Source organism: Bufo gargarizans, chromosome 6 (assembly GCF_014858855.1).
Source record: "Bufo gargarizans isolate SCDJY-AF-19 chromosome 6, ASM1485885v1, whole genome shotgun sequence".
NCBI lineage: Eukaryota > Metazoa > Chordata > Amphibia > Anura > Bufonidae > Bufo > Bufo gargarizans.
This window is the reverse complement of record NC_058085.1, coordinates 270,729,838-270,757,815: the sequence shown is the minus strand read 5'-3', so window position 1 is coordinate 270,757,815 and position 27,978 is coordinate 270,729,838. Positions and strand designations below refer to the sequence as shown.

Genomic DNA, 27,978 nt, shown 5'->3' with positions numbered 1-27,978 from the left:
GGAAGTAGCAGGAGAAGATGATGGACAAGAAGGGGGCGCAGGTCGGGGCAGGAGGGGGCGGACCGCATCGGGGGGCAGGACAAGAACGGGGCACAGATCGGGGGCTTCAAGGGGGCACGGGGGCTTCAGGACACATTACCGATTTCAGGCTCTGATCTGCAGACCGCAGATCAGAGCCTGAAACCGGCATTTTTTTCACACCGCGATCCGATTAGTTAGTCTGCACAGACTAACCAATCGGATCGATTGCCGGCAAGGGGCCACTCTGATTGGTCCCTTGCCGGCATTACTGCACTGTATGCTGTCCGTGACAGCATACAGGGCAGGGGCAGAAGCTTTAATCCAAGCGCTTTGCAGCGCTTGGATTAAGAGCTGCCAGAACGTATATATACGTGGTAGCTGCACGGGGTATGTGCAGCTATCACGTATATATACAGATTGCAGTCGTGAAGGGGTTAATACTGGAGGGCTCTTCTACTAATGGTGGCACTCTTGGTTAGAGTTCACGGTTGGGGGCACTGTAGGGGGCAGTATTACTAATGAGGGCATTCTAGAAGGGAATGACTATTGGTGGGACTTGGAGGAGCACTATTACTATGGGGGCACTCATTTTCCTTCAGGATAGTATTTGGGTGTATTGGGGAGCACAGCGAGCAGCAGGATAACATTGTGGGGGCTCCAGGTTGGAAGATGATGATAGAAATTGTACGGACCAAATGGAGAAGATGATGACAGAGGATCTACATTAGAGGAGATGTCACCTGGGAGGCCGTGAATGTGACAGGTATGTGCTGCTGTATAGCAAGTACAGCAAAATGGTGTGTGTGGGGGGAGGGTCTTACAGATGACAATGCATATTAGGGCAAAGACCAAGCCACAAGGAGGAAAGAGCTCAGACAGGATTGTGTAGAGGATCTGGAGAAGGGTGCAAAAAAAAAATTCTGCTGCACTGAAAAGGTCACTCTGGTTGAGCTACAAAGCTCCTGTGTGCAGATAGGAGAAACTTCCAGGAGGTCCACCATCACTGCAGCACTCCACCAATCTGGGCTTTAAGGCAGAGTGGCAAGTAAGAAGCATCTACTTAATAAAAACACATGAAAGCTCACCTGGAGTTTGCAAATAAAGCACCTAGAAGACTCTTAGGGCTCGTTCACACAAACGTAATTTGCGTTCCGTATACGGGCCATTTTCTGCATTCCGTATACAGAACCATTCATTTCAATGGGTCTTCAAAAGATGTGGACAGCACACAGAGTGCTGTCCACAACCATTGCTCCATTCCGTGGCCTAGCAAAAATTATGAGTCCTGTCCATTTTACGGACAAGAATAGACATTTCTATAATACGCCTCCTGTTCCGTTCCGCAAATTGCGGAAGGCACACGGGTGGCATCTGTTTTTTGCAGATCTGCAATTTGCGGACAGCATAAAACGGCATGTTTGTGTGAACGAGTCTTTAGACTGTAAAAAAACAAGATTGAACTTTTTTGCCTCAATTCTAAGCATTATGTCTGGAGGAAACCAGACATTGCTCATCACCTGCCCAATACCATCCCTACACTGAAGCATGTAGGTGGCAGCATCATGCTGTGGGGTGTTTTTCAGAGTCTGGGACACAGAGACAGGTCAGAGTCGAGGGAAAGCTGAATGGAGCAAAGTACAGAGATATTCTTAATGAAAACCTGATCCAGTACTCTGAACCTCAGACTGGGCTGAAGGTTCACCTTCCAACAAAACAGTGACCCTAAGCACAGAGCCAAGACAGGAGTGGGTAAGCGACAACTGTGTGAATGTCCTTGTGTTAGCCAGCCAGAGCCCTGTACCCAATCTAACATCTCTGCATAGACCTGAAAATGGCTGTCCACAGACCGTTCCCATCCAATGGCAGAAAATCGCCAAATCCAGGTGTGCAAACCTCTTGGCATAATACCCAAGAATACTGGAGGCTGTAATCGCTGCCAAAGGTGCTTCAACTAAGTCCTGAGTAAAAGATCTAAATTCTTATGTAAATGCAAGGTTTTAGATTTTCCTTTCCAATAAATTAGCAAAGATTTCCAAGATTTTGTTTTCACTTTCTTATTACGGGAATTTGAGTGCAGAATGATGGGGATTTTTATTTTAGGTTAGCACAAGGCCGCAATTCATGGGGATGTACATCGCTGCTGTATATACCCCATACAGAGAACATCCTTGCAGCATTTATCCTTCATTTACTTCTCAGTCAGACAGAGATTGATCTCACTCTCAAAGTCACAGCAGGCGGATCACGAGGCTTCATAGTTTCATTCTTTGAAGAAAACTGCCCTTCAGTCATTAGTTATCAGGGTGATTAGTCCGGGTAATAATAAGTAATTGGCCTCCTCTGAACAACGTCCTCCCTGTGACACATTGTCATCTGCTCCACTAACCACCTTCACAGCTCCTACCCTAACAGATATCAAAATGGAGGCCTGTACTTGAGACCTCTGTAACCTGCAATCCGATCAACCCCCTTGTGTCATCCTTTAGCTGGTTCCCAAATCTCCTTGTTTGATAAAGGTTAGGAGGGAGCTGTTAGCGCTTATCTAAATGTGGCCCTCTTAATGGGCCCCTGTAGAGACCATCTGCACAAAGACCTTCTGGTCCCTTTATGGTCCAGGGCCTGCTGGATTCTGATGTCCAAGTCCTTAGAACCAGGTCATTATCATCGCCTTGGGCAAGGTGTCTACTATTGGGAAGCCCAATCTCTTCCATGTGGCTCCTCGTTCTCTATGTGCAGAGATGGCTAGTATAGGAAAAAGTATAACCCTTCGTTTTTCTTCTGTGCAGGAGAAAATCTGAGGAAGATGCCTATAGCCCGTGGTGGATTCACACTGAGCCGTGCAAATGGTGAGCAGCCCAGTTCCTCTAGGTTAGATGACAACTTCTATTAAAATGGCAGACTGGAAGAGAAATTGACTGATCTGCAACCTCCGGCACTCCTGCTCTTGTGAAACTATAACTCTCAGCATGCTCCTTTCACTTTTATGGGAGTTCTGCGAAGGGCCAAGTAAGTCTGCACACTGGAAATTGTAGTTCTGCCACATCTGGAGTGCTGGCGGTTTCTGACTCCTGTAGTAGGCGGTTGTTTAAAGCATAAATTACATAAAAAAATAAAGAGAAAGAAATGAATAATATATGAAAACATAAAATTTTTAAAGAAAAAAATTAAAGAAATAAAATTTTATTTGCAATTTAATAGTTTCTGGTAATTCCATATTAAAATTCCTTCTGTTGCTTCTAGGGTTATGATGGATTTACTGGAATACAAATGACAATTTGATTACTATTTCGAAAAGTTATTTATTCCATTGAAGTGAAATGGAAGCATGCAGGGAAATGAGCGGAGTCCGGATATGAATAATTACCATTGAATTGAAGAATAAATTGCATCCTTTGTCTGTTTCCTGTAGACTTGATAGAAACACCAATTCAATGTTCCACCAAAGCAGACAGGATAGGAAAGGGTTAAGCATTTAAAGAAAGTATGACCCTGACCTAAATTTCATGCCCTGTGTACTTAAAAAAAAATAATAATGCAAAAAGCTGCAATACCAATTATGGCCACCAAGAGCTGTTTCCTTAGAGTGTACGGCTACTTTCACACTAGCGTTGTTTAAATCCGGCGTTCAATTCCGACACCGGAACTGCCCGCCGGATCCGGAAAAACGTGTGAAAATGGATTACATTTGAATCCTGATCAGGCTTTTGATCACAATGAAAAAATGCAGTGAAAAAAACGGATCCGCCATTTATGGACTTTAACTTTTTTTTTCACATTTTTCGGGTTTAGGCTACTTTCACACTAGCGTTGTTTGAATCCGGCGTTAAATTCCGACACCGGAACTGCCCGCCGGACCTGGAAAAACGTGTGAAAACTGATTACATTTGAATCCTGATCAGGCTTTCAATCACAATGGAAAAATGCATTGGAAAAAACGGATCCGCCATTTAGTAACATAGTTTATAAGGCCGAAAAAAGACATTTGTCCATCCAGTTCGGCCTGTCATCCTGCAAGTTGATCCAGAGGAAGGCAAAACCCCTGTGAGGTAGAAGCCAATTTTCCTCACTTTAGGGGAATAAAAATTCCTTCCCGACTCCAATCAGGCAATCAGAATAAATCCCTGGATCAACGATCTCTCTCTAGTAGCTATATCCTGTAATATTATTACACTCCAGAATTTATGGGCTTTAACTTTTTTTCCCTATTTTTCGGGTTTAACATGCAAAAGACGGATCCGTTTTGACTGAACACACGGCGCCGGATCCGGCGTTAATGCAAGTCAATGGGAAAAAGGCCGGATCCGGCGTTCAGTCAAAGTGTTCAGGATTTTTGGCCGGAGGTAAAAATACTGCATGCTACGTTTTTCTGAAAAGCCTGATCAGTCAAAAAGACTGAACAGAAGACATCCTGATGCATCCTGAGGGACGGACTCTCCATTCAGAATGCATTAGGATAAAACTGATCAGTTCTTTTCCGGATTTGAGCCCCTAGGACGGAACTCAGCGCCGGAAAAGAAAAACGCTAGTGTGAAAGTACCCTTAGGGCTCTTTCACACCTGCGTTATAGTCTTCCGGCATAGAGTTCCGTCGTCGGGGCTCTATGCCGGAAGAATACTGATCAGGATTATCATAATGCATTCTGAATGGACAGTCCGTCCTTCAGGATGCATCAGGATGTCTTCAGTTCCGGAACGGAACGTTTTTTGGCCGCAGCAAATAGCGCAGCATGCTGCGCTTTTTGCTCCGGCCAAAAATCCGGAACACTTGCCGCAAGGCCGGATCCGGAATGAATGCCCATTGAAAGGCATTGATCCGGATCCGGCCTTAAGCTAAACGTCGTTTCGGCGCATTGCCAGATGCGACGTTTAGCTTTTTCTCAATGGTTACCATGGCTGCCGGGACGCTAAAGTCCTGGCAGCCATGGTAAAGTGTAGTGGGGAGCGGGGAGCAGCATACTTACCGTCCGTGCAGCTCCCGGGGCGCTCCAGAGTGACGTCAGGGCGCCCCAAGCGCATGGATCACGTGATCGCATGGCACGTCATCCATGCGCATGGGGCGCTCTGACGTCACTCTGGAGCGCCCCGGGAGCCGCACGGACGGTAAGTATGCTGCTCCCCCGCTCCCTGCTCCTACTATGGCAACCAGGACTTTAATAGCGTCCTGGGTGCCATAGCAACACTGAAAGCATTTTGAAGACGGATCCGTCTTCAAATGCTTTCAGTACACTCGCGTTTTTCCGGATCCGGCGTGTAATTCCGGCAAGTGGAGTACACGCCGGATCCGGACAACGCAAGTGTGAAAGAGGCCTTAGTTGAATATAACAAAAATAATAGTGTAATACCACCTGTGACCACTGGTGGTATTAATGAAATGTTTGTTACAAATAGCATAGAGCTGCAGTACTACCTATGGCCACCAGGTGCTGAGTGTTAAACCATTTGACCCATGTAATTTGTTGTCTTTCTGGACAGAATTCGGCTATACCATATTTTAGAATTTTTTTTTATTTTTATGGATATTTCTTCAGGTCCTACAAATGCCATATAATTTTGAAATATGTATAGTAGGATAATAACACAAGAAATGGATTGTCTTGGGTGAGGAAACTACTGTACCCAGGGCAAACCCATATAGATTCTGGGAAAGAACATATAGAATATATGTGGCTGTTTCCCTGGACAGAACTGAATCCGTGGCCCTATCAATGGTGCTGTATATGCAATCCAGTATTGTGTCTTTGAATCTTTCAGATTTGTGTCCACTGATCGAAGACAAAGGAATGGGCAACGCTTTTCATGGTAAGAGCTCTCAGGCTTCAGGCACAACAAGGCCATGCTGAAGTACGGATTTTGAAAGGAACTCTGATAACCCCTCCTCTATCTATACATCAGTGGTGGCGAACCTATGGCACTGGTGCCGGAGGTGGCACTCAGAGCCCTGTCTGTGAGGACCCGCACCCTGGAAAAAGTCTAAGGCATACGAATATGCCTTAGACTTTACCCGCCATTCATCAGCGCAGGGTACACTATGTACAGCACAAGCAGCGCACTAAATGTAGGCAGGCTAATATAACCAAATTATAAAGTACATGGAAGATATACTATATTGGACTGTAGTATTCGGGGTAAATTGCCGTGTTGGCACTTTGCGATAAATAAGTGGGTTTTTGGTTGAAGTTTGGCACTCGGTCTCTAAAAGGTTCACCATCACTGCTATACATCATGAAATTGCAACTGATAACTGGGTCTGTGACCAGACATTGAACCAGTCTTAGTACTTGATTGAAGCTCAATGTATACAGGTTATTCTAGGTCTCATTGCTTTGAACAGTAAGCTCCCCCTAGTGGCTGCTGTGTACAGTCAGAATTTTATAGTTTTAAAGGGGTTTTCAAGGTGTTTAATTCTGATGTTCTATATCATCAGGATAAGGCAATCATTATCTGATTAGTAGGGGTCCGCAACCTGGGACCCTCACTGCTCACATTCTAGTGAGCGCCGCAACCTCCTCTCAGCTTACTAATCACAGTGCCGTCCATTGGATAGCAGCTGTACTTGGTATTGCAGCTCAGCCACATTCACTTGAACAGGATTTTCCTGCGTCTAGGTCATGTGACCAATGAACGGTTCGTCACTGGCCTAGGAAGTGACTGTAGCGCTTGCTGGAGCGCTGCGATCTCTGCAAATAGCTGATCGGCAGGGGTGCTGAGAGTCAAACCCCACTGATCAGAAACTGAAGACCAACCCTGAGGATAGGTCATCAGTAAAAAATCAAATGGTCACTGTTCTTTCAGCAAACTTTACATAAACCAATAGTAAGGATGAATATAAAAAAAACTTTTAATATATCTTATCAGAGAAAAATGCCTCTTTCCACCTCTTAAACTGAAGTTGTCTGCTAGGTCTGTCAATAGAATACTATGGGATGGGGGAAGGAGGGTGAGCTGCTAGATGGCAAAATAAGTGTTTTTCTCTAATAAGATGAACTGTTAAAAAATTTCTTATAGTCACCCATTCTCTTTATTCATGCGAAAATGTTTGCTGAAAGTTTAGTGACCCTTCAACAGATTTTTTGCCAATTAATTTACCGGTATGTCTTTAAAGTCATCCTATCCTCAAATTTATATTCACCCTTGTCTGGGAATATATGTTGCTGGGAAAACTGGGTGAATACAAGTGTCATTACAGCTTCCATAGTCTTATCAATAAATTTTCTTGCGTTTTGATCAGTTGTGTGGATTTGTCAGATGTGACCTCAGAGGACAACTCGCGGATGGATATTTACTGGATATGGTTTATTATTTAAGGTGGAAATGTTCCTTGTAGGAACGTTCTCCCTAAGTGAAGTAATGACTCTTCTGGAATTGCTCTGAGGAGTCATGTTCTTCTTATCTTTACAGCCATTTCACTCAATCTGAACATCAGATCCTGGCGTCAATCAGCAGCAGTAATAAGATTGTCTTCCTCTGCTTTGTGCCAGAAAATAGCGACATGCAGTGAAGATATTATAAGAAAATATGCAGCCAGGATAAGAGCTTTTAAAGGGACAGCTACTCAATTCATGTTTAGTCTATTTGACGGAGAGTCCTCTACTGTATAGGCAGAAGATTCAGCTCAGTGCTACATTACCCCTTACTTTTGAGGGGGATTTAAAGTGACAACCCCACTGTGTCATGCAGATGTGTTACCCATCCATTGGCTTTGCAGCTTCATGTGGATCCCTGGCTTGTGGCCCCTCCCCCAACCGCAACTGATGATGCAGTACCCCAGAACGGTACTTGCAAGTTGTTCTTCATTTGATCTGTTCATGCTTTATCTGTTCATGTATTTATGTAATCCCCAAAGCTGTCTGTAGGTGACACTGTTTAGTTCATTATGCCTTGACTCAGCAGAGGGGATTAGCTTTCCCCTTTGAAGGAGGCACTTTCTAGCTAATATTGCATTAGCCACTTCAGCATGGCTCTGCCTGCTTTTCAGGACAGAAGCTAGTTCAGTTCAGCTGAACTCCAGGAGAAACATCATGCCTGTAGAGAGAACCCTTCCCGGAGGAAAGCTGGAGAAGACATTCATAGAGTGTCCAAGATCACAAGGCCGTTCACGTAGCAAGGTGTTCACTGTTAGACTTTGCTACCTATGGAAGGATTAAGGGCTCTTTCACACGAACAGATGCTGTGCGTGTAATCTGCTGTGTGAAAGCACTAACATGAGCATTAACATGACTGATAATGCTCTGTGCCTCTCTGTGATCTTTTTACTACAAAATCACAGTGAGATGAAGTTGTCACCGTGATTTTGTAGTAAAAAGAACACGGAGAGGCAAAGAGCATTATCAATCATGTTAATGCTCTTTGCCTCTGCTGTCTAGAACGGGGCTTGGCTCTCTTTCACGCAGCGGATTACCCGCACTGCATCTGCTGGTGTGAAAGAGTCCTAACAGTTCGTGGCACCTTTCACAATGACTATTTAACGATCTGCATCCCTCACTCTGGAAATTGCAGAGCTGATTGCGAGACTTTTTGCATGTGGATGGTTTATAGTCTCTGGCGCCTACCACTTTTTGAGAGTTTTGCACGCCTGTGATCATCTTGGAAAGGTTCCAAAGTGTTTAGAAGGAGCTCAAAGACTACTACTCCAATTATTATTGTTATTGTTGTTTGCTTGTATACAGCTATTGGGAAGACTGCACTGTGACTTGCCTTGGAATTGTGCCTTGATATCGCTGGATGTACTACAACTCCCATCCAGCACGTTAGTAAAGAGGGACTTGGTTATTTTACACAGTCGACCTGGTTATTGCACCATCCTCCAGCCACTGCACCTACATCTCCTGCCTTACAACACTCATAACACAAAGGGCCCCCCAACTATCATCAGGCAGGAGCCCCTACATCGTGTGCCCGGAGGGAAGAAGGGATGTGCCCTCCTATCACTGCCCTGGTGGACATCGGTGAATGTTTATTACAGCCGAGCCACTACCACTCCCACCCTCCGTTCGTCTGGGCTTGCAGCACTTATGTCATAGTATTGCTGAAAGACGGCACTTGACAGATGTATATCATTTTGTGCCCCTGGATAAGCTTTCTAAAATACTTTGTGTTTCGATTCATCTTCATTTTCAAACTTCCTCCTGCTGTCAATGAATGGAAACATTCCTTTTACCTCTAGAGCAGGGGTAGGCAACCTCGGGCACTCCAGCTGTTGCAAAACTACAACTCCCAGCATGCATACTGGCTCTGCTCTTCTAAGTACTCTCATAGAAATGAATGGAGCATGCTGAGAACTGTAGTTTCACAACAGCTGGAGTGCCGAAGGTTGCTGACCTCTGCTCTAGAGAATGGAAACCCATCCTTACCTAATACCTATCACAGCTGAGGGTTTGTTACAATTGTCTAAACTGGATACATCAGCTGCACAAACCTCTCTTCTGTCTTGATAGTTTGCTACAATGTATCAGCCTGGAGTCCCAGTTGTTTAGGCGACAGAGGATTGTCTAGACAGGATACACTTGCAACAAACCCTCAGCTGTGAGGTCAGGATGTTTTTTTTTTAGCTTGTGATAAAGAATACAATATCTCCATTAACTGACTGCAAGCAGAGAAAGCACAAAGTATATAAGAAAGTTATAGCTTTTAAGCTTTATTGACATGGAACTACACTAATGTGCATTTGAGTATGACCCCTTGGGGTGACATATGTGACAAGTACAGCTGGTACGGGCCTAGGAACTTTGTGCTATTCCTATGACAACCCCTACGGGTGTCACTTAACAGAACCAATTGTGGTTGTCATTATTTAGATTCAGAAACCTAATGTAGTTCATAATAATCACCACCCAGCTTTCCCCAAAACAGATATACCTAAAGACTAGTGTTGTACAATCTAATGGAAGAGACACAGGGTTTTCTATTTACAGAGGTATCGTTAAGAGTGCCCTGTCTGTCTGTCTGTCTATTGATATTATTGACTGATCTCACCGTCTCCTCTCCTAGGGTACAATATGATGGCGGTATTTGGCTTGGATGAGAAAAATTACTCTTCCATTAGAGGGGTATCCCTCAACACCTTTGTATTAGGAGGTTCCAGGATCTATTCAATTGCTGAGAATATCCAGCTGACCTTATGGACCAGGTAATGGCAATATTTGTTTAATGTTTGCAAGACACGCGTCTTGCAGGGGTAAAGGGCTCGCCCAGTCTTAAATCTATATTAAATGTCTGATCTTGCAGGGAGAGGCAGTGGCCCATTCATTGTTTACATTCAAAGGCATAAGGAGGCCTACAACTCCCAGCATGTCCAGGCTGTTATGTTATATCAGAGGACATTTTAGCGAGGGGTTATAAAGAGAGGTCTACAACTCCCAACATGTCCTGGCAGGTATTATGGGAAATCAGAGGATATTACAGGGATGAGGTATTAGAGGAAATAACTACAACTCCCAGCATGTCCATGTTATTGTTATGGGATATTAGAGTACATTTTAGCGATGGATTATGAGTAGAGGACTACAACTCCCAGCATGTCCTGTCAGGTATTATGGGATATCAGAGGATATTTCAGGGAGGGGGTATACGAGGGCAGGACTACAACTCCCAGCATGTCCATGTCGTTATTATGTGACATCAGAGAATATTTTAGAGAATGGGTATAAAGGAGGAGAGGACTACAAGCCCCAGGCAGGTATTATGGGATATTTCAGGGAACTATAATCAATCAGGGTATTCCCTTGTATTTTACACTTCTGGCTGATTAAGAGTCTCACTTTGACTCACTCAGACTTCATATGCAATTCAGCCATATAAAATTTTGGACATTTGTTGTTAGATGAGAAATACCACTCACGCTTCAGAAGACCTCATGGTACTTTCTTTACTTTGTTTCACAATTAAAAAGTGTTGCATGGCTCTCAGGCCCACTTGTTCAGAGTTCGCCGAGTTGTAAACCACATTCAAGCGCAACGTTTCGGAGGTCACTCCCCCTTACTCATATTTCAGGGAACAGAAGAGGACTACAACTCCCAGGTAGTGATGAGCGAACTTCTGTTTTAAGTTCGGCGTCTAAAGTTCGGCTTCCGGTTAGCGGAGAATCCCGATATGGATCCCGATATGGATTCCGACTTCCGTTGTGGTCCGTGGTAGCGGAATCAGTAATCGGCCATTATTGATTCCGCTACCACGGACCACAACGGAAGTCGGAATCCATATCAGGATCCATATCGGGATTCTCCGCTAACCGGAAGCCGAACTTTAGACGCCGAACTTAAAACAGAAGTTCGCTCATCACTACTCCCAGGATGTTCAGGCCTTCATGAGGTGTCAGAGGATTTCAGAAAAGGGGTATGAGTAGAGGACTATAACTTCCAGCATGTCCTGGCCATTAGTATGGAACATCAGAGGACAATCCAGAGAGGGAGTATAAGAGGAGAGGACTACAACTTCCAAAGTTTTTCATGCTCACCACTTCTCCACTGCTGAACTCCGCCTCCCCTGCGCTGATCACATGACGGTGACATCATCACAGGTCCTTATCACTTGTTTCCACTGCTGAGCATCGGTCCCTCCTGCGCTGATCACATGATGGTGACATCATCACAGGTCCTTACCACTTGTTGTTTCCACTGCTGAGCTTCGGCCCCTCCTGTGCTGATCACATGACGGTGACATCATCACAGATCCTTACCACTTGTTGTTTCCACTGCTGAGCTTCGGCCCCTCCTGCGCTGATCACATGACGGTGACATCATCACAGGTCCTTACCACTTGTTGTTTCCACTGCTGAGCTTCGTCCTCTCCTGCGCTGATCACATGATGGTGACATCATCACAGATCCTTACCACTTGTTGTTTCCACTGCTGAGCTTCGGCCCCTCCTGCGCTGATCACATGACGGTGACATCATCACAGATCCTTACCACTTCTCTCAACTGCTGAACTCGGTTCCTCCTGCACTGATTACATGACATTATGTCATTACAGATCCTTCAGCTCTTGCACTGTGGCAGATAAAATCCCCCCTTAGGTCTGTAAAGGTTTTCAGCCTTGAATGTGGTCATAAGTAATTCTATTCACTGACTGCAATCAGAGATCTTGTAAATGGTGAGAAATTGAAATGTAAAGTCTAATAGAAAGCTGCAGAAACTAATTATAAAATTATACAGCTTCAATTGCTGGACTTTGATTGTTCCCAGTCAGGTTTCAGTTTGGTGCAGCTACACAATCTTCCCACAACACATGGCTACACCGTTCTAATCTGTCGCCCCCCTCTCACCCTCAGCGTGCCCGCATTCCCCTCCATTTCCAAGGCCTCTGTGTAATTTCCTATATTCTCCCTGCTCCTCTCATCTTCCAGGAACCTCTTTTCTTCGTAATTTCCAGCTCGCTTCGCTTCACTTTTGATCTCATTTTCTTGGCCTATGTGAGACCCCTTTTCTGGTGGATATGAAGTTAATTGGCAGAGTGAGCTGTGAGCGTTCCAGGGAACGGCGATGGGCTCGGTCTTTTCATGTCTCCTCAGCTCTTAATCCTACAAAGCCCTGATCACATGAATCTCCTTTATATGGAGATAGCATTGGGATGCACATAACACGTAGCATTGGGATGCACAAATCCCGCAGACCTATGTACCCCCAGGCTGACATTTGCCCCCAGATGGGGTGGGGGAGGGGTCATTCAACTCCTATACAGTGAATTATCCCAGTGTGATAACTGAACTATGGCGCAATCCATGGTCTGGCTGCTGCCATTCCCTATAACAGGTCACACATCTGGAAATCTCAAACTATTTCCGTTATCTGTGAATGCGGCTTGCAGATTGTCATCACCTCCTGCTTTGAGGATAATCTAGTATTTTTATTCGCTTCCCTTTGGCAATAGAAACCTCATGCAACATGGTTGATCAATGATTGCTGACAACATTACAGCCACTGTGCGCTCTGCTCCTGGCCTGCAGTGGGCGCCACACATCTGCGGGGGGCGAGAGCTCAGTTGATGAATGTCTTTGCTGCAGAGAATGACATTGGAATTATTCATTTTCAGTTTATATTATTCTACCACAAAGGGAAACATGGCTTTGATTGGTTCCAAGCAAATTCAGTCCATTACACCCTAGTGATGTAGCGGGTCGGGGGCAGAGGTAGCAGTTACACCAGGGCCCTTATACCTGACGTGGCCTCAGATCTCATAGAGCCCCATAGAAAACTTGCACGTGCATCAAACACGCAGAAAGCTGTTTCTGATGCATTTACTATATATATATATATATATATATATATATATATAGTAAATGCATATATATATATATATATATATATATATATATTATTTTTTATTTATTTTTTTCAAATTAAGTGGAACACATTTTATAATAATAAAAAATTTGGGTCAGAAAAAAGTGTAACAGATATTTCATAAATTCATTCTGAACACCATTTTTCTCAATGTATCTACGCCGGACAACTGGCATAAATACACTGATAAAACTGCTTCCCTTCCACATAGTATATTGTAAAACGGTCTTTCTGCAACCACCACCAGGGGGCGCACAATGCATACAGTAACCATAGATATCAGGAAGTTTAAATAATTTCTTTGCACTGAGCTTCCCCTAGTGGTGGCTGCCAGAAAATACTATGAATCTGGGTCACGAACAGCAGAATTTCAGCATTATGCCCCCCTCAACCAAGGCCCCATAGCAGTTGTGTGGTCTGCCTCTATGATTGATACGCCACTAGGGTCCAAAGTCTTCTCTACTACATTACCATAGTAGGTGGGGAGGGCTGTTACAAATTTTGCACTGGGACCCAAAAACTTCAGGTTACATCTCTGCATTACACCGTTTTAAAAGGGTTGTCTGGGTTCAGAGCTGAATCTGGTCATATCCCCTTCTTCCCCCACTCAGCCCCTCTGACATGAGCATTTCATGCTCTGATGCTCTCCCTTGCCTTGTGAGGTATTGCACAGAGCAAGGGCTGTTTGGTTTATATGTTTTGCATTGCTAAGCAGAGGTTTCCGCCTAACAGTGTTCCATTAGCCGTTTTACAGCCTCCGCCTAGCTTACCCATGGAGACCCGGTGCCCTTGCCCTGCATGATTCAGCACAGGGCAAGGGAGAGCAGCGGAACATGATGCTCATGTCAGAGGGGCAGAGTGGGGGAAGAAGGGGATATGTCCGGGTTCAGAGCTGATAACCCATTTTAAGGTGGTTTTTCAGGATTACACAAACATGGCTGTTTTCTCCCAGGAACAGTGCCACACCTGTCCATATATCTGGTATTTCTGCTTTGCTCCATTGCAGTGAATAGGACTGAGCTGCAATACCCCATACCACCCATGGACAGGTGTGGCACTGTTTCTGGGAAAAAGCAGCCATGTGTTTCGAACCTCTTTAAAAAGTAACCCATTTTCTCATGCATCAATAGTACCAGTGAAGAAACTTTTGTAATATATTTTATTATGGAAAACTGCTTCTTTCTCCACTGATGAGCCACATCTTCTCCCCACGCTGCCTCACTAACTACTCATTCACTCTCAATTCAGTGAAGACAAGTTAGCAGCTCACTGAAGAATGTGGCTATAGCTGCTTGCCATAGAAATCTATGGACAGGGGGAGGGAGAAGGATGGAGCTGCTGGAGGAAGACAGAGATTCACAGAGATGCAGATGTTGCTGAAGCTTTAAGTTTTCTACCTCACCCAGTGCTGGATTTAGAAACATAGAATGCGTTGGCAGATAAGAACCATTTGGCCCATCTAGTCTGCCCAATATACTAACTACTATGGATAGCCCCTGGCCCTATCTTATTCGAAGGATGGCCTTATGCCTATCCCATGCATGCTTAAACTCCTTCACTGTATTTGCAGCTACCACTTCTGCAGGAAGGCTATTCCATGCATCCACTACTCTCTCAGTAAAGTAATACTTCCTGATATTACTTTTAAAACTATGTCCTCTAGTAGCAGTTTTTCTTCTTTTAAATATTCTCTCCTCTTTTACCTTGTTGATTCCCTTTATGTATTTAAAAGTTTCTATCATATCCCCTCTGTCTCGTCTTTCTTCCAAGCTATACATGTTAAGGTCCTTTAATCTTTCCTGGTAAGTTTTATCCTGCAATCCATGTACCAGTTTAGTAGCTCTTCTCTGAACTCTCTCCAAAGTATCAATATCCTTCTGGAGATATGGTCTCCAGTACTGAGCACAATACTCCAAATGAGGTCTCACTAGTGCTCTGTAGAGCGGCATGAGCACCTCCCTCTTTCTACTGGTAATGCCTCTCCCTATACACCCAAGCATTCTGCTAGCATTTCCTGCTGCTCTATGACATTGTCTGCCTACCTTTAAGTCTTCTGAAATAATGACCCCTAAATCCCTTTCCTCAGATACTGAGGTTAGGACTGTATCACTGATTTTATATTCTGCTCTTGGGTTTTTACGCCCCAGGTGCATTATTTTGCACTTATCCACATTAAATTTTAGTTGCCAGATTTTTGACCATTCCTCTAGTTTTCCTAAATCCTTTTCCATTTGGTGTATCCCTCCAGGAACATTAACCCTGTTACAAATCTTTGTGTCATCAGCAAAAAGACACACCTTACCATCGAGGCCTTCTGCAATTTCGCTGATAAAGATATTAAACAATATGGGTCCCAGAACAGATCCATGAGGTACCCCACTGGTAACAAGACCTTGGTCTGAATATACTCCATTGACTACAACCCTCTGTTGCCTGTCCCTCAGCCACTGCCTAATCCATTCAACAATATGGGAGTCCAAGCCCAAAGACTGCAATTTATTGATAAGCCTTCTGTGTGGGACAGTATCGAAAGCCTTACTTTGGGATTACCATGGGATTTTAGATGTTCCACAATCCTCTCCTTAAGTATGGTTTCCATTAATTTCCCCACTATTGATGTCAGGCTTACTGGCCTATAGTTGCCCGATTCCTCCCTACTACCTTTCTTGTGAATCGGCACAACATTTGCTAATTTCCAATCTTCTGGGACGACTCCTGATGCCAGTGATTGGTTAAATAAATCTGTTAATGGTTTTGCTAGTTCACCGCTGAGCTCTTTTAACAGCTTTGGGTGTATCCCATCAGGCCCCTGTGACTTATTTGTATTGATTTTAGACAGCTGACTTAGAACCTCTTCCTCTGTAAAGACACATGCATCAAAAGATTCATTAGTCTTTCCTAACTGAGGTCCTTTTCCTTCATTTTCCTTTGTAAAGACTGAACAGAAGTATTCATTGAGGCAGTCAGCTAGTTCTTTATCTTCTTCCATATACCTTCCTTCTTTTGTTTTTAATTTTGTAAATCCTTGTTTTAGTTTCCTTTTTTCATTTATGTATCTGAAGAATGCCTTATCGTTTTTTTTCCCTGACTGAGCTAATTTCTCTTCTGCCTGTGCTTTAGAAGGTCTTCTAACTTGTTTGGCCTCTCTCTTCCTAATCTTGTAAACTAACCTGTCATCCTCGTTTTTTTTTTTTTTTTTTTATATTTCCTAAATGCTATCTTTTCGTTTTTAATGATTTTGGCAACTTCTGCTGAGTACCACAGTGGTCTTTTCCTTTTTTTGCTTTTACTGACAAGCCTAATGCAATTTTCTGTTGCCTTCAATAGTGCCTCTATTAAGTAGTCCCATTTCTCCTGGACTCCAATTAAACTGTTCCAATCTGATAGGGACTCGTATACCACTAATCTAAATTTAGAGATGTCAGTTTTTCTAAAATCTAAAACTTTTGTGTAGTGTGACTCACTGTACTTATAGTAAACCACACTGACTGGTGATCACTAGATCCCAAGCTTTCCCCTACAGTAATATCATATACCAAATTCCCATTTGTGAATACTAAATCTAAAATGGCCTCCTTCCGGGTTGGCTCCTCAACTACTTGTTGTAGAGATAATCCCAGTAGGGAATTTAGAATATCTGTACTCCTGGCAGAACTAGCTATTTTGGTTTTCCAGTTTACATCAGGAAGATTGAAGTCTCCCATAATGATAACTTCCCCCTTCAAGGTCATTTGAGCTATTTCCTCAACTAGTAGATCATCTAATTCTTTGACTTGGCTAGGTGGTCTATATATCACACCTACACGAGTTACCTGATGATTATCAAGCTGCAAGGTAACCCAAACTGACTCTAAATTGTTCTCGCTAACTTGTATAAAATTAGATTTTATGCTGTCTTTCACATACAGGGCCACCCCTCCCCCCTTCTTGCCTTCTCTGTCTTTCCTGTATAGAGAGAACCCTGGTATTGATATATCCCAGTCATTACTCCCCTTGAACCACATCTCAGTAACAGCCACTACATCTATATTCTCAGATGCCATTATAGCCTCAAGTTCATTGATCTTATTCCCTAAACTGCGAGCATTTGTAGATAAGAATCTGAGCTTGTTATTTCTTAACCTTTGTGCTACTGGCATCTTCTGGCATTGTTCCGGGGGGCTGTCGGACTGCTGGATTATCACAGCTACCCTGCTCATTACTGCAGTATAATGCTCTCCCTGCTGCTGCGTCTGATGGTGTACTACCATGGGATAGCAGTGCAGGATTATTTCCTCTGAGTGCTGTGTATGGGAGGCATCAAAGCAGCTGATCTTCACTAGTTCAGTGAAGAATGCAGAATACAAGTTATATAATGCACACACATGATAGCGTATTCTGAAAAGTCACCATAAGCAGAATGAGGTGTATCTTCACTACAGTACCAAACACACATTAGCAGTAGCATCATTGGTATTACACACTTCTATATCATATATGTTTGTTTCTCTTTCTGCCACCATCAGTAATGTATTCTGCAGGCTGTGATGCATTAGTCGCTTAGCAACCACTTTTATTGCTGTTGACTACTATTTACTGCATGCAGATATAATGTATGTACAAAAGTGGTCATAGAGCTACGGCTGGATTTTAAAGGGGTTTCCAAATTCTTTAATTGGCAATTGCCACAGCGAGTTCCATCCTGTTAATTAAAAAAAAATAAAAAAATAAAAAAAATTCTACATTTTAAACAATTTCACGACTTTTTAAATAGGCCGTCCAGCTTCACACAAATTCATGTTTGGCTAGGTTCACTACTGTACTTTCCGTTTTTCTGTTCCATTATAGAAATAGCAGAATGAAAATATCAGCAGTGCTGGATCCATCATGGTGTCCATCATTTTACAGGAGATAAATACATAGCTTGCTTTACTTTTTGTTCTGTCTTTTTTTTTGATGGGATCTGTGATGGAGCCCCTGAAGCAGATATGTGTCTATTTTCCTAGCTTTTCTCATCATGAAATGTTCAGCAAATTTCTAGTAGATGTGTCTTATTGCTTCACCTTTGTAAAAATGTCCATTTGCTGTTGGTGAGTGGAAAATCTTGCTTGCCCTGATTCTATTCGCCTGTTAGACTGTAGTCATCTCTAGTAAATTAACATGTGTTGCTTGACGATAATTTACTGGTGATTTGACCAGTCAACCATGAATCTTTGCTTTCTCTTCTTAGAGAAGTACATCCCAATGGACTTCCCCCAGAACACAGCCTGAGCTTCCTTCTTCGCTTGCCACCAAATGCGGCCCAGGAACCCTTTGCTGTGTGGCAGATAACAGATGAAGATTTTCAGCCTGTCATGGGGATTATCTTGGACCGTAAGGTGTTCCAAATATAAAAGTATTTGAGATCTTAAATCTAGGGTTAGAATTTGCAAGGGGCTGGGATATACTGATTTTATTCGGTTAAAGGGGTTGTCCAGTATAAGAAAAAGAGCACTACATCTGTCCATTAGTTGTCTGCTATTGCAATTCAGCTTCTTTCAAGAGCCCTGAGCTGTCATAGGTTGTTGGGAAACACCAGGCCGTGGGGTGTTGCCAACGAGGGCAGACTGGTTAAGTGGCCCCAGAAAAAAATCTTAAAATTGGCCCCTTGTATTGACAGAAGGCAGGGCAGCACAAATAGGTGGGGTCAGCAATACCATAGTGTGAAATACCGTCCCATCATAACTGTATACCACAGAGCAGCACAATATAGTGCCCCAAACGCTGTCCCTCTGTGGTGGCCACCAATAGCTGCTATTTTCTGTTCTCTGTTTAAGATACGGAGCAGGGGGCTTAAGAGGTGAGTTGTGGGCCAGAGCAGTTGAATTCAGAGGGGCTTGTATCATCGCTGGCCGGGTACATGAGTACCTGATTCTCCCAGCGTTAAAGGGGTTATCCAATCCCCATAAACCCCCCGGCCCCCTCACACAGGTTATACTTACCGTATCTTGTTCCCGGCACCCGCATCGCTCCTGATGCCCGTACAGCCGCCGCATATCTCTCATGCGTGGATCAAAACATCTGGCGAAGGGTGGGGGGGAGGCCAGGCAATAGCAGGCCACGACGGGAATGAGCCTCCCTAGCATCTCGGGTGAGGCGCGTCCCCGTCGCGTCCTTCTATTGGCTGCCCTCTCTTCCCCAGGGAGATAAAGTGCTGGCCGCGTGGGCATCAGCAGCGACGCGGGTGCCAGGGAACAAATTAAGTATAACCTGTGTAAGGGGCCTAGGCATTTTGGGGGGCATTATAGGGGTTGGATAACCCCTTTAATTACCCCTGAGGTCTCATTATGTAACTGGCCAGTGGCAGAGAGGAGGGCATCGGCCCACCAGGAGGTTTTTTCTGTAAGGTCTATTGCCAATCCACCCATGTTTGAAAAAGGTCCAATTAGGACCAAAACGTCACATGTACACATTAAAGTTGCTTTGCATATGAAAACCAAATAAGCACAGTACTTCAAACAAATATCAAGGAGTGCCTAAGTTTCTTCTGTCTATTAATCACTATTACAACACAACATTACAACCTGGATCAAACTGGTCAACATGACTCAAGACCAGCTTTCAACAACTTTGGTAGCCAAATTAGATAGTTGCTCCTAAATTCACAAATGTGGTCTATGTATGCCTTTCAGATGTCTTCCTATGTTTCATTAACAGCAACTAAGCAGTCTCTGACATATTTCCACCCTGACAATGAGGGCAAATTGCATGAGGTGACCTTTGATCAAGAAGACATAAAGAAGATTTTCTATGGAAGTTTCCATAAGGTAAAATATTAAGTATATACCTTTAATACTTGTCCGTGCGCCACTAGTCATGGGGTGGACCACACTAGGGCATAACAAATGATCTGGGCATGATGAAGGTCCCTGAATGAAGGTCCATGAATTTCTAGCATGAGGTGCTATAGCACCCTGGAAAGAGGCACAGAGCATGAAATCTGGTAAAGTTTCCATGTTGCAAGATCTTGGACACTGCATTATAGAATGATTATGGTAATGGTACTTATTGAAATCAGTGACATTTCTCAAAAATCTAACCAGTGTTGTAGATTTTGGTTGTTCTCCTTCTTTTTGGGGGTCAACATGGGTTCGAACTGTAAAGATGGAATTTCCTTTAAATTTATTTGATCTCTTGTTTCAGGTACAATTAGCTATTAACAGAGGGAATGTCAAGCTCCACGTGGATTGTCAGAAGGTGGCAGAAAAGACAGTCAAAACTATGGGGAAGTTGACCACCTTAGGGTTTGAGATGTTGGGCAAACTAACAAGAACTCGAGGTCCAAGGAGTGGTTCCTCAGCAGTAAGTATACCTGGAGCAAGATTGCCAAGCCACCTCTGTTTTCACTTTATTCCTTCATGGTCTCTATTGCACTATGTTGCCTTTTGACTTTATGTCAGTGATTATCATGTGTAGGCCAATTTCCAGAAATGATCATGGCAAAAAGTCTTGGTCGTCTCAAATTGCCCAGGTTATGCGAGCATTGTTCATAACACTGTATACAAAAAGATGTATAACTTAGGCTAGGCTTAGGAAGGCGACTAGTGGCTGTGCACCATTAAGCTCGGAGATGTGGTACTGTCAGTCACATTTATTGATTGGTAATGTTGTAATATAGACATCCAGCAGGACTGGATTTCTGCCAACTGTTGGGTTGTAACTTGGGGGTCGCAACTTGACCACATTCACTATTAGAGTTGCGCAAACCTGCCTTTTGGCAGGTTTGAGTTCAGGTTCTCACGGAATCCATCACATAATTCAATGCCAGCTTGCCGCATAATAGAGGGTTCTATTCTTCTGGCCATACACTTGTATTATGACGGCATGCAAAACGGAATGCCTCTAAAGGCATTCCGTTTGGCATGCCGGCATTGAATTATGTTATGGATTCCGTGAGAATGGGATTCATTACGTAATTCACTTAAACCCCGAACTCGAACCTGCCAAACGGCAGGTTCGCTCAACTCTATTCACTATCATTAGGTGCAATGTGGTAATGTGAGGTTGTGATTTTCTGTCATGCTTCTACAAGTCATTGTGTAGCCCTAGCCTAATACCAGTTGTACATATATAATTCTGTGCTAGGAGATGCCCATGTTGTACCAACTAGTGAGTTGTTGCGTTTTTTTATTTTATTTCCGTTACTATGGTAGATTATGTTATACCTCTTGCAGCACAGGAATGGTTAACCTGTTTCTATTTCCTAATAGTGTCCAAACTCGGCATCAGTAAGTCATTCATTGTTCTTCCTAATGCAATGTCATCCTTGTGTCGGTGCAGCCTCCCGGCATATCAGCCTCGGCACAGAATGCCTTATTTTCATCCGTCATCTAGATTTATTTAACCTAAGACATTTTAAATTTTTAGTGATCAATGGGTCTCATTTGGAAGAGATTCAGGCTCAGAATGGTTGCCGCGTCTCAGGGAATGGAGAAGAAAGAGTCTAGCTCTCCAGAGGGCGTTTAAATAGAGGCGATATCATCTGGCTATTTATAGCGGCATGGGTCAGTGAAGAAGAGACCGCTGATAGGGGACAAAATGAGAAGAAAGCCTCGCTAAATCAACATGTTCATTTAATTATTAACCGTTGGAGCTGCGGGTAGCATCTATCCTTAGGTACCATTGTAACGTGTAAAAATATGCAGCTACTGGTTACACAACTTTGTGCCTTAAATAGGCTCTGACCTCCATTGAAATAAATTGCATTCCTAATTTGCATTTTCAGCTCCAAAGATGTTTGCTCTGCAAGGATAGGAAGAGCAGAGCAGAGGATGGGAGTGGTAGTGGCTCTGGCGGCAATAATTATTCACAGTGATATTCCTCATATCGATACCCCCTAGGGTCAGGGCAGTTTTATGAGGGTCAGCCCTTTCTTCCCTCGGGGCACATCAGGAGGTTGCGTCTCCTGGTGGATGTTAGTTGGGGTGCCCTTGGTGTTGTGGGTTTGATGCGGATGCAAGGCTGGAGATGTAGGCGCTGTGGCCAGCATACAGTGCTGGAGTCATTAACCAGCCAGTTGCTAGTAAATCTCTCTTTACTAAAGTGCAGAATGGGAGTTGTAGTGCATCCAACGATGTCAAGGCACAGTTCCAAGGTAAGTTACAGTGTGGTCTCTTCCCAATAGCTATTCTGTATATAGGCAAACAGCAACAATGATGGTAATTGGAGTAGTAGTCTCTGAGCGCCTTAACACTTTGAAACCTTCCCAAGATGATCGCAGGTGTGCAATACTCTCAAAAATAAGTATTGTAGTCCCACATCAGGGTGCAAATCCTACAAAAGATTGGCCAAACCGTTAACAGAGTGTGAAAGGTGCCATTAACCTTTAATCCTTTCACAAGCAGCAAAGTCTATATCATGTCTTCTCCATCTTTCCCTCGGAGATTGTTCTCTCCCAACAGGAATGATGTTTCTCCTGGAGCTGAACTAGCATCTGTCCTTAAGGGTAGGCAGAGCTAAACTGAAGTGGCTAATGCAGTCCTGACTAGAAAGCTCATCCCTCATAGGGGAAAGCTAATTCCTTCGGCTGAGCAAGGGAATAATTACCTAAACAGTGCCACCTACAGACAGCTTTTGGGAATACATACAAAGCATAATACCAAGCATGAACAGATTAAATAACATAAAATCAAGCACAATTTGCAACTACCCTGTTCTGAATATGTGGGTTGTCATGCGGTCTTCAAGTAGGTACATCTTTCTCTTTTGAATACATCTAGGTAGACAGGGAAAGGTTCTTCACGTCGAGAGAACTGATAGAGGGAGATAGGTATTAGATGAGAGCAAGGGAGAGTCTTTATCTATGCATTGGTGACTGACCAAAGACAGCCCTCTATAGTCCAAAATGGTTGAAAATGCCTGAAGATTCACAGCCTCACACATAGCATAAACAGCACCTCTGGAGATCAAACAGGCACTGGCAAAATATTGTAAAGGTCAAGAGAGAACCCTTTTCACTGGAGCTTGCTATCTAAAGGAAGTCAAGTTGGTACTCCTTAAAGTGGACCTGCAACTTCTCTTGATATTTCTGTATTCCCCATGAAATAACAAGTCTGGAGCATCTTTTACTACAACTCTGCTTTGTGCTGTTTCTCCTTTATTCCTCCTAGACATGTATAAATACATTGAAAACTGGGCAGCACCACTGGGGAGGAAGGGGGGTTCTGGCCCAGTTTAATATTGTCCAGTCAGTGCTGGCAGTACCAGGCTGTTAAATGACATGGAGTTTCCCATCAGTCTTCATCCACCAGTGTTATCTGTGCTGCAGTGAATTCTGGTGTCCAACTCACAAATGTGGAAGGTCTCAATATACTGTATTTTTGTATCCTCTCTATATAGGCCCTCGGCTACCTTTTAGGTTTTCACCTAAAAAAAAATGGTATTTGAGCATTGGGCTACAGAAGCACTTAATGGGTAGGTTCCCACCTCCGATACAGATTCCTGGCCCTGTTGGCAATGACTTCTTCTCCTACCTGTAGGGGTAATACTTTAAATTTTTGATTGATAGTAAGAGTAAGGAGGCATAGCCTCTGAACCACTTGCAGCCAGCCAGTCGCAGGGGGTACACGTGAGGTTCACGGTAGACCGATGAGGGGTCAAATGGTATAACACACAGTTCATCAGTTTACTGAGGGTTAGCAGATAGCCTCCCTGGGCTGGCAGCACAGTGTTGAGGTGGACAGCACGAAATCCTCCGGGGCACGCTCTGTGGTAGGAAGCATCAGCTAAGATGGTGGTTGAGGTGCCCTTGATGTTAAGGGTGCTTAGGGTGCTTGTTGCGCCTGAGTCCTTTGATGATTTTTGTTGTGACACCAGTACCGTTAATGGTGGTACAACCATAGGTAGTAATAATGAGGTAGACAGTGGTAAGATGCAACTCACAACTTTTACTTTGGTGACTTTTCAGTTGCTGTGGTACAATTATGCAGTCTTTAGATGTTACAGAGACGATGCTGGGTTGGTTTTGGAGCAGTGGGTTAGGTGTACCTGGTTCCTTTAGATGCCTTGGATCCTATTCCTTGACTTTCCCTACAAGCTAAATTTGTATAGACAGGAAAACTCAACTGTCCCTCAAAAGGTTGGTGTGGCTGCCTGAAGCTATAAACCTCCACCATGCATGTGGCCCTCAATAATGGCTCTTATCACCGATGAATTCCTAGGAATGCTTGTTTCTTTTCCAGGGAGGCAAACTCTTCTCCTACTGGTCAGGGATGCAAGTCTATATTCCAGCTACAGAAGGAAAACTCTTGTAACGGACCGTTTCAGCAGACAAGGGGTTAAAATCCGTTTAGGCGATATGCCCCTTTCTGAGAGACAGGCACAGCTACTGCAGAACACCAAACTACCGAACTGGATACAAAATAGCACTCCAAACTGGAACCTCGCGAATAGCTGCCAGCAGACGAACAGGAAAAGCATCCAATCAGCTTACACTCCTGGCAATCAGTCTCTAACAGCATACAGGGAATCCCCCCAATAACGAGACAAGGCTCCGTGTTGAGGATCAAGCAGTGGTCTGACGTGCTGGCACACCCAGCCTGGTTTTTATTACAGTTCTTGCAAATACAGGACAGATACAACACATCCCCACAATGCATCATGGTTTCCTCCTCTCTGTCCCGGAGACAGCCGACGGCAATCCAATTATCTCTCAGGACAAAGGGAAGTCGCCAAGACACATGTGGAGACAACAGGACAGACATCACCATTTAAACACACAATGGGACAATAGAAACACACCCTCTACCGGTGATGATTATTGAACACACTGGCGAATATAATTATCAAAGGCAGAGAAATACAGTTTTATAAAACATATCACAGGAACCTCAAAACATACAATAACCCCATAACCAATATATCCTCGGAACTGGGGGATCTGGGTGAACCACATATCCAAAATTCACCCACATCCGTTCAGCAGTTTGGAAGATACAGTTACACTGAAAATATACAAGTTATACAGAAAATAGTCACTAATAAATGTGTCCCCTGTTTGGTAGTTTCAAACTACTGAATGATGTCTCTGTGCACCAAATACAGGCAAGATAGCACCGTGTTGAAAAGTCAGAACAGTGTCTGTGAGTTAAAATGGCCGCTATCTATTGTTCTCACCATGTGCTCCATCCAAGCAAGTAAGGCAATGATGCAATCCAGGGACAGAGGGCTCAGTCCCAAGTGCCTTAAGACCCAATAACCCAATAACCATAATCCCAGGGCAGGAGGCTGGCAAACAGCCCCCTCCAAAACACTGTGGCGAGGTTGGTTTTGCCACAACGCTCTTCTGTGCCTAAACATCTGAGTAAACACCTTCTAGCGAAGTTGGCTCCACTCACTAATCTGTGTTGCGAAGTCTTCACTCTATCTTTTCTCCCACTAACTTGATCTGACTACCTCAGATCTGGTCTCTGCTGACTACATCCTAGTTACTCTGATCTGCCTTGACTAATCTGTCTCACTAGGCCTGACTTGAGTATATATAGGACCATTCCCATCTAGTGGTGGGATGTATAAATTGCACCTAATAGGCCTGTTAACAGTTATTTTGCAGTTACACAAATGCAAAGTTATACATAACAACCAAGTGCTTGTAATAATATAAAAAGTGATTTTTAAGCAGTGCCCAAACACACGTAGTAGGACGCTGCACACTCAACCATGCATCTCCTGTAATTTTCTTAGATGCCCCTCAGTTCACTTCTGAGGTGTCCACTCTTCACCCTAACTGCAGGCTGGCATTACGTTGAGAGGACACCTTTTATCCTCGTCAGCAGCAAAGTGGCATAACCTGTGACAGTGTTTTGTTGTATACTCATACCAATTCAGTAGTGTAGTCTTACCATCTCTCCTTCTTCCGATCTTCATCTTTGAAGAGCTGTAATAGGGCCTGGATCAGGCGCTCATAAGTGCGGTTTTTCTAGGAGTGGTAGGGGGTAGTGCATATCCTTCTCATCTAATACAGTTGTCACAGACTGGTTCAGACACCCGAATTTCTTGGGAGGTAGTAGAGAGTAGTGCACATCTTCTTTATCTGATACAGTCAATACAACTCTTCAGTCACACCACCATCAAAACAGGCCCCTTTTCTGAATTCAGTTGAGCAAGTCAACCATAAAAAAAGATTAAATTCTTCCACAGGGCCTGTGTTCCTGAATCTGCAGCCTGGTCTTGCGTGGGGACCACGACTGCAAGCTTGTACAGTGGAAAAGTGGTCTACAAGTGACTAGCAAATACATATGACCTTGTAGGTATTCTTTTACCATCAGATAATATATCAACACCTACTGCAGGGGATACAAGGTCTGGCTGTTGCTTATTACTCTAGTTGTGGGAAGTAATAAAACTGCTGTAGCCAGCTAAACATTTTTGCTGGTCCAAAGTGCCCCTTCATGAGTATCTTCTGAACCACCCTGGTACCACAATTTGCACACCAGCATGGAGCGTCATCTTTGGAGCGGTCCCTGTCCTGAGGGTGTCAATTTCTCTCTGTTTCCGCACTGTGCAATTGCTTGCTTCTCCACTCTTCTTTGCTTCACTCTACCCCTGGAGCTTCTGAGGTCTCTGCCCTCAGAATAGGGGCATTCCCCAAGCTATCATTCGCCTACACTTCCTTTTCCTCAATCAACATGAAGTTGGGGCCTATATCTACTCTAGCTCTACATCAGTGGGACCAGTCACTGTTTCCACTTAGTTCCAGGATTGGGCGTCAGTGTTCCTGTTGCTATGGCCCAATCAGTTCCGTACCAAGTATAGATGACATTTGTTGAGTTCCAGCTTCAGAATGTGCTCTCCAGCCAGATCAACACCAACTCCAATCTCTCTAGGTGTTTAGTCATATTAGTTGAGAAGATATTTATGCCATCTAGGTAAATTAGCAGGCATTCAAAATTCAGCTTCCCAAGATAGAGCTGCATTGCCAGGGTGTTGGAAACCAGCCCCATTAGTGTGATGAAGGTAGTCTTTCTCAGAAACAGGCACCTGTCAGTATTCACTGGCTATGTCCAAAGTAGCAAAGTACTTAGCATGGCCCAGCAGTACCAGGCTGTCCTTTGTTTGGGGCAGCAGGTAGACATCATGCTCTGTGCATGCATTCAAGTGCCACACAAAACAGCAGACTTCCAATCTTCTATGATGTGGCTGTCCAAAATTTGTTTCAGCAGTGCCTTAGCCTATATGCCGAATTCTGGAGGAATGTCATGGTAGCACTTATGAATGGGCCTGGCATCCCTAGTTGGCATCTTGTGTTTCGGGGTCAGAGTCAACCCAAAGTCTGTATCACTTTTAGAGAAAGTGTCAGGATGCATCCCATGGAGTTTAGTCACTATCCATTCTGTAGCAGAAAGCTTTGCCCTCTCTAGCTGTACTTTCTACAGGAACTGGTAGTTATTGTTGACCTTGAGATGACTTAGCACACCATAAGAATAGCAGCACTCGTATCCAAAGGCTCAGTCTGTTGGCATGATTCTTATGTAACTTGGTCCTCTCCTAACACACTATCTATAAGTCCATCTGACTCTTACAATGCTTTCATTCCAAGTATTACTGGAATATTAGAGTTCATAATACTCTCCAACACCACTACGTAATTTTTGCTCAGCACCAGACCAGAGGGTCCACTTGCATCACTCTCTCACCCACTTGCCCATGGCTTTCTACTAAAGT

At 43.9% G+C, this 27,978-nt stretch overlaps 1 protein-coding gene across 3 annotated transcripts in view; it reads left to right on the top strand.

Moving 5' to 3' along the window:
• LOC122941116 (collagen alpha-1(XIV) chain-like) overlaps positions 1-27,978 on the top strand; it is a 121,568-nt gene that overhangs the window by 68,603 nt on the left and 24,987 nt on the right. For all 3 annotated transcript variants that reach the window (XM_044298129.1, XM_044298128.1, XM_044298127.1), the window contains 6 exons: positions 2,808-2,867; positions 5,772-5,819; positions 10,008-10,146; positions 18,509-18,651; positions 19,975-20,084; positions 20,461-20,619. In XM_044298129.1, the coding sequence (XP_044154064.1) occupies positions 2,808-2,867; positions 5,772-5,819; positions 10,008-10,146; positions 18,509-18,651; positions 19,975-20,084; positions 20,461-20,619 (659 nt within the window). The remainder of the gene's footprint in view (positions 1-2,807; positions 2,868-5,771; positions 5,820-10,007; positions 10,147-18,508; positions 18,652-19,974; positions 20,085-20,460; positions 20,620-27,978) is intronic.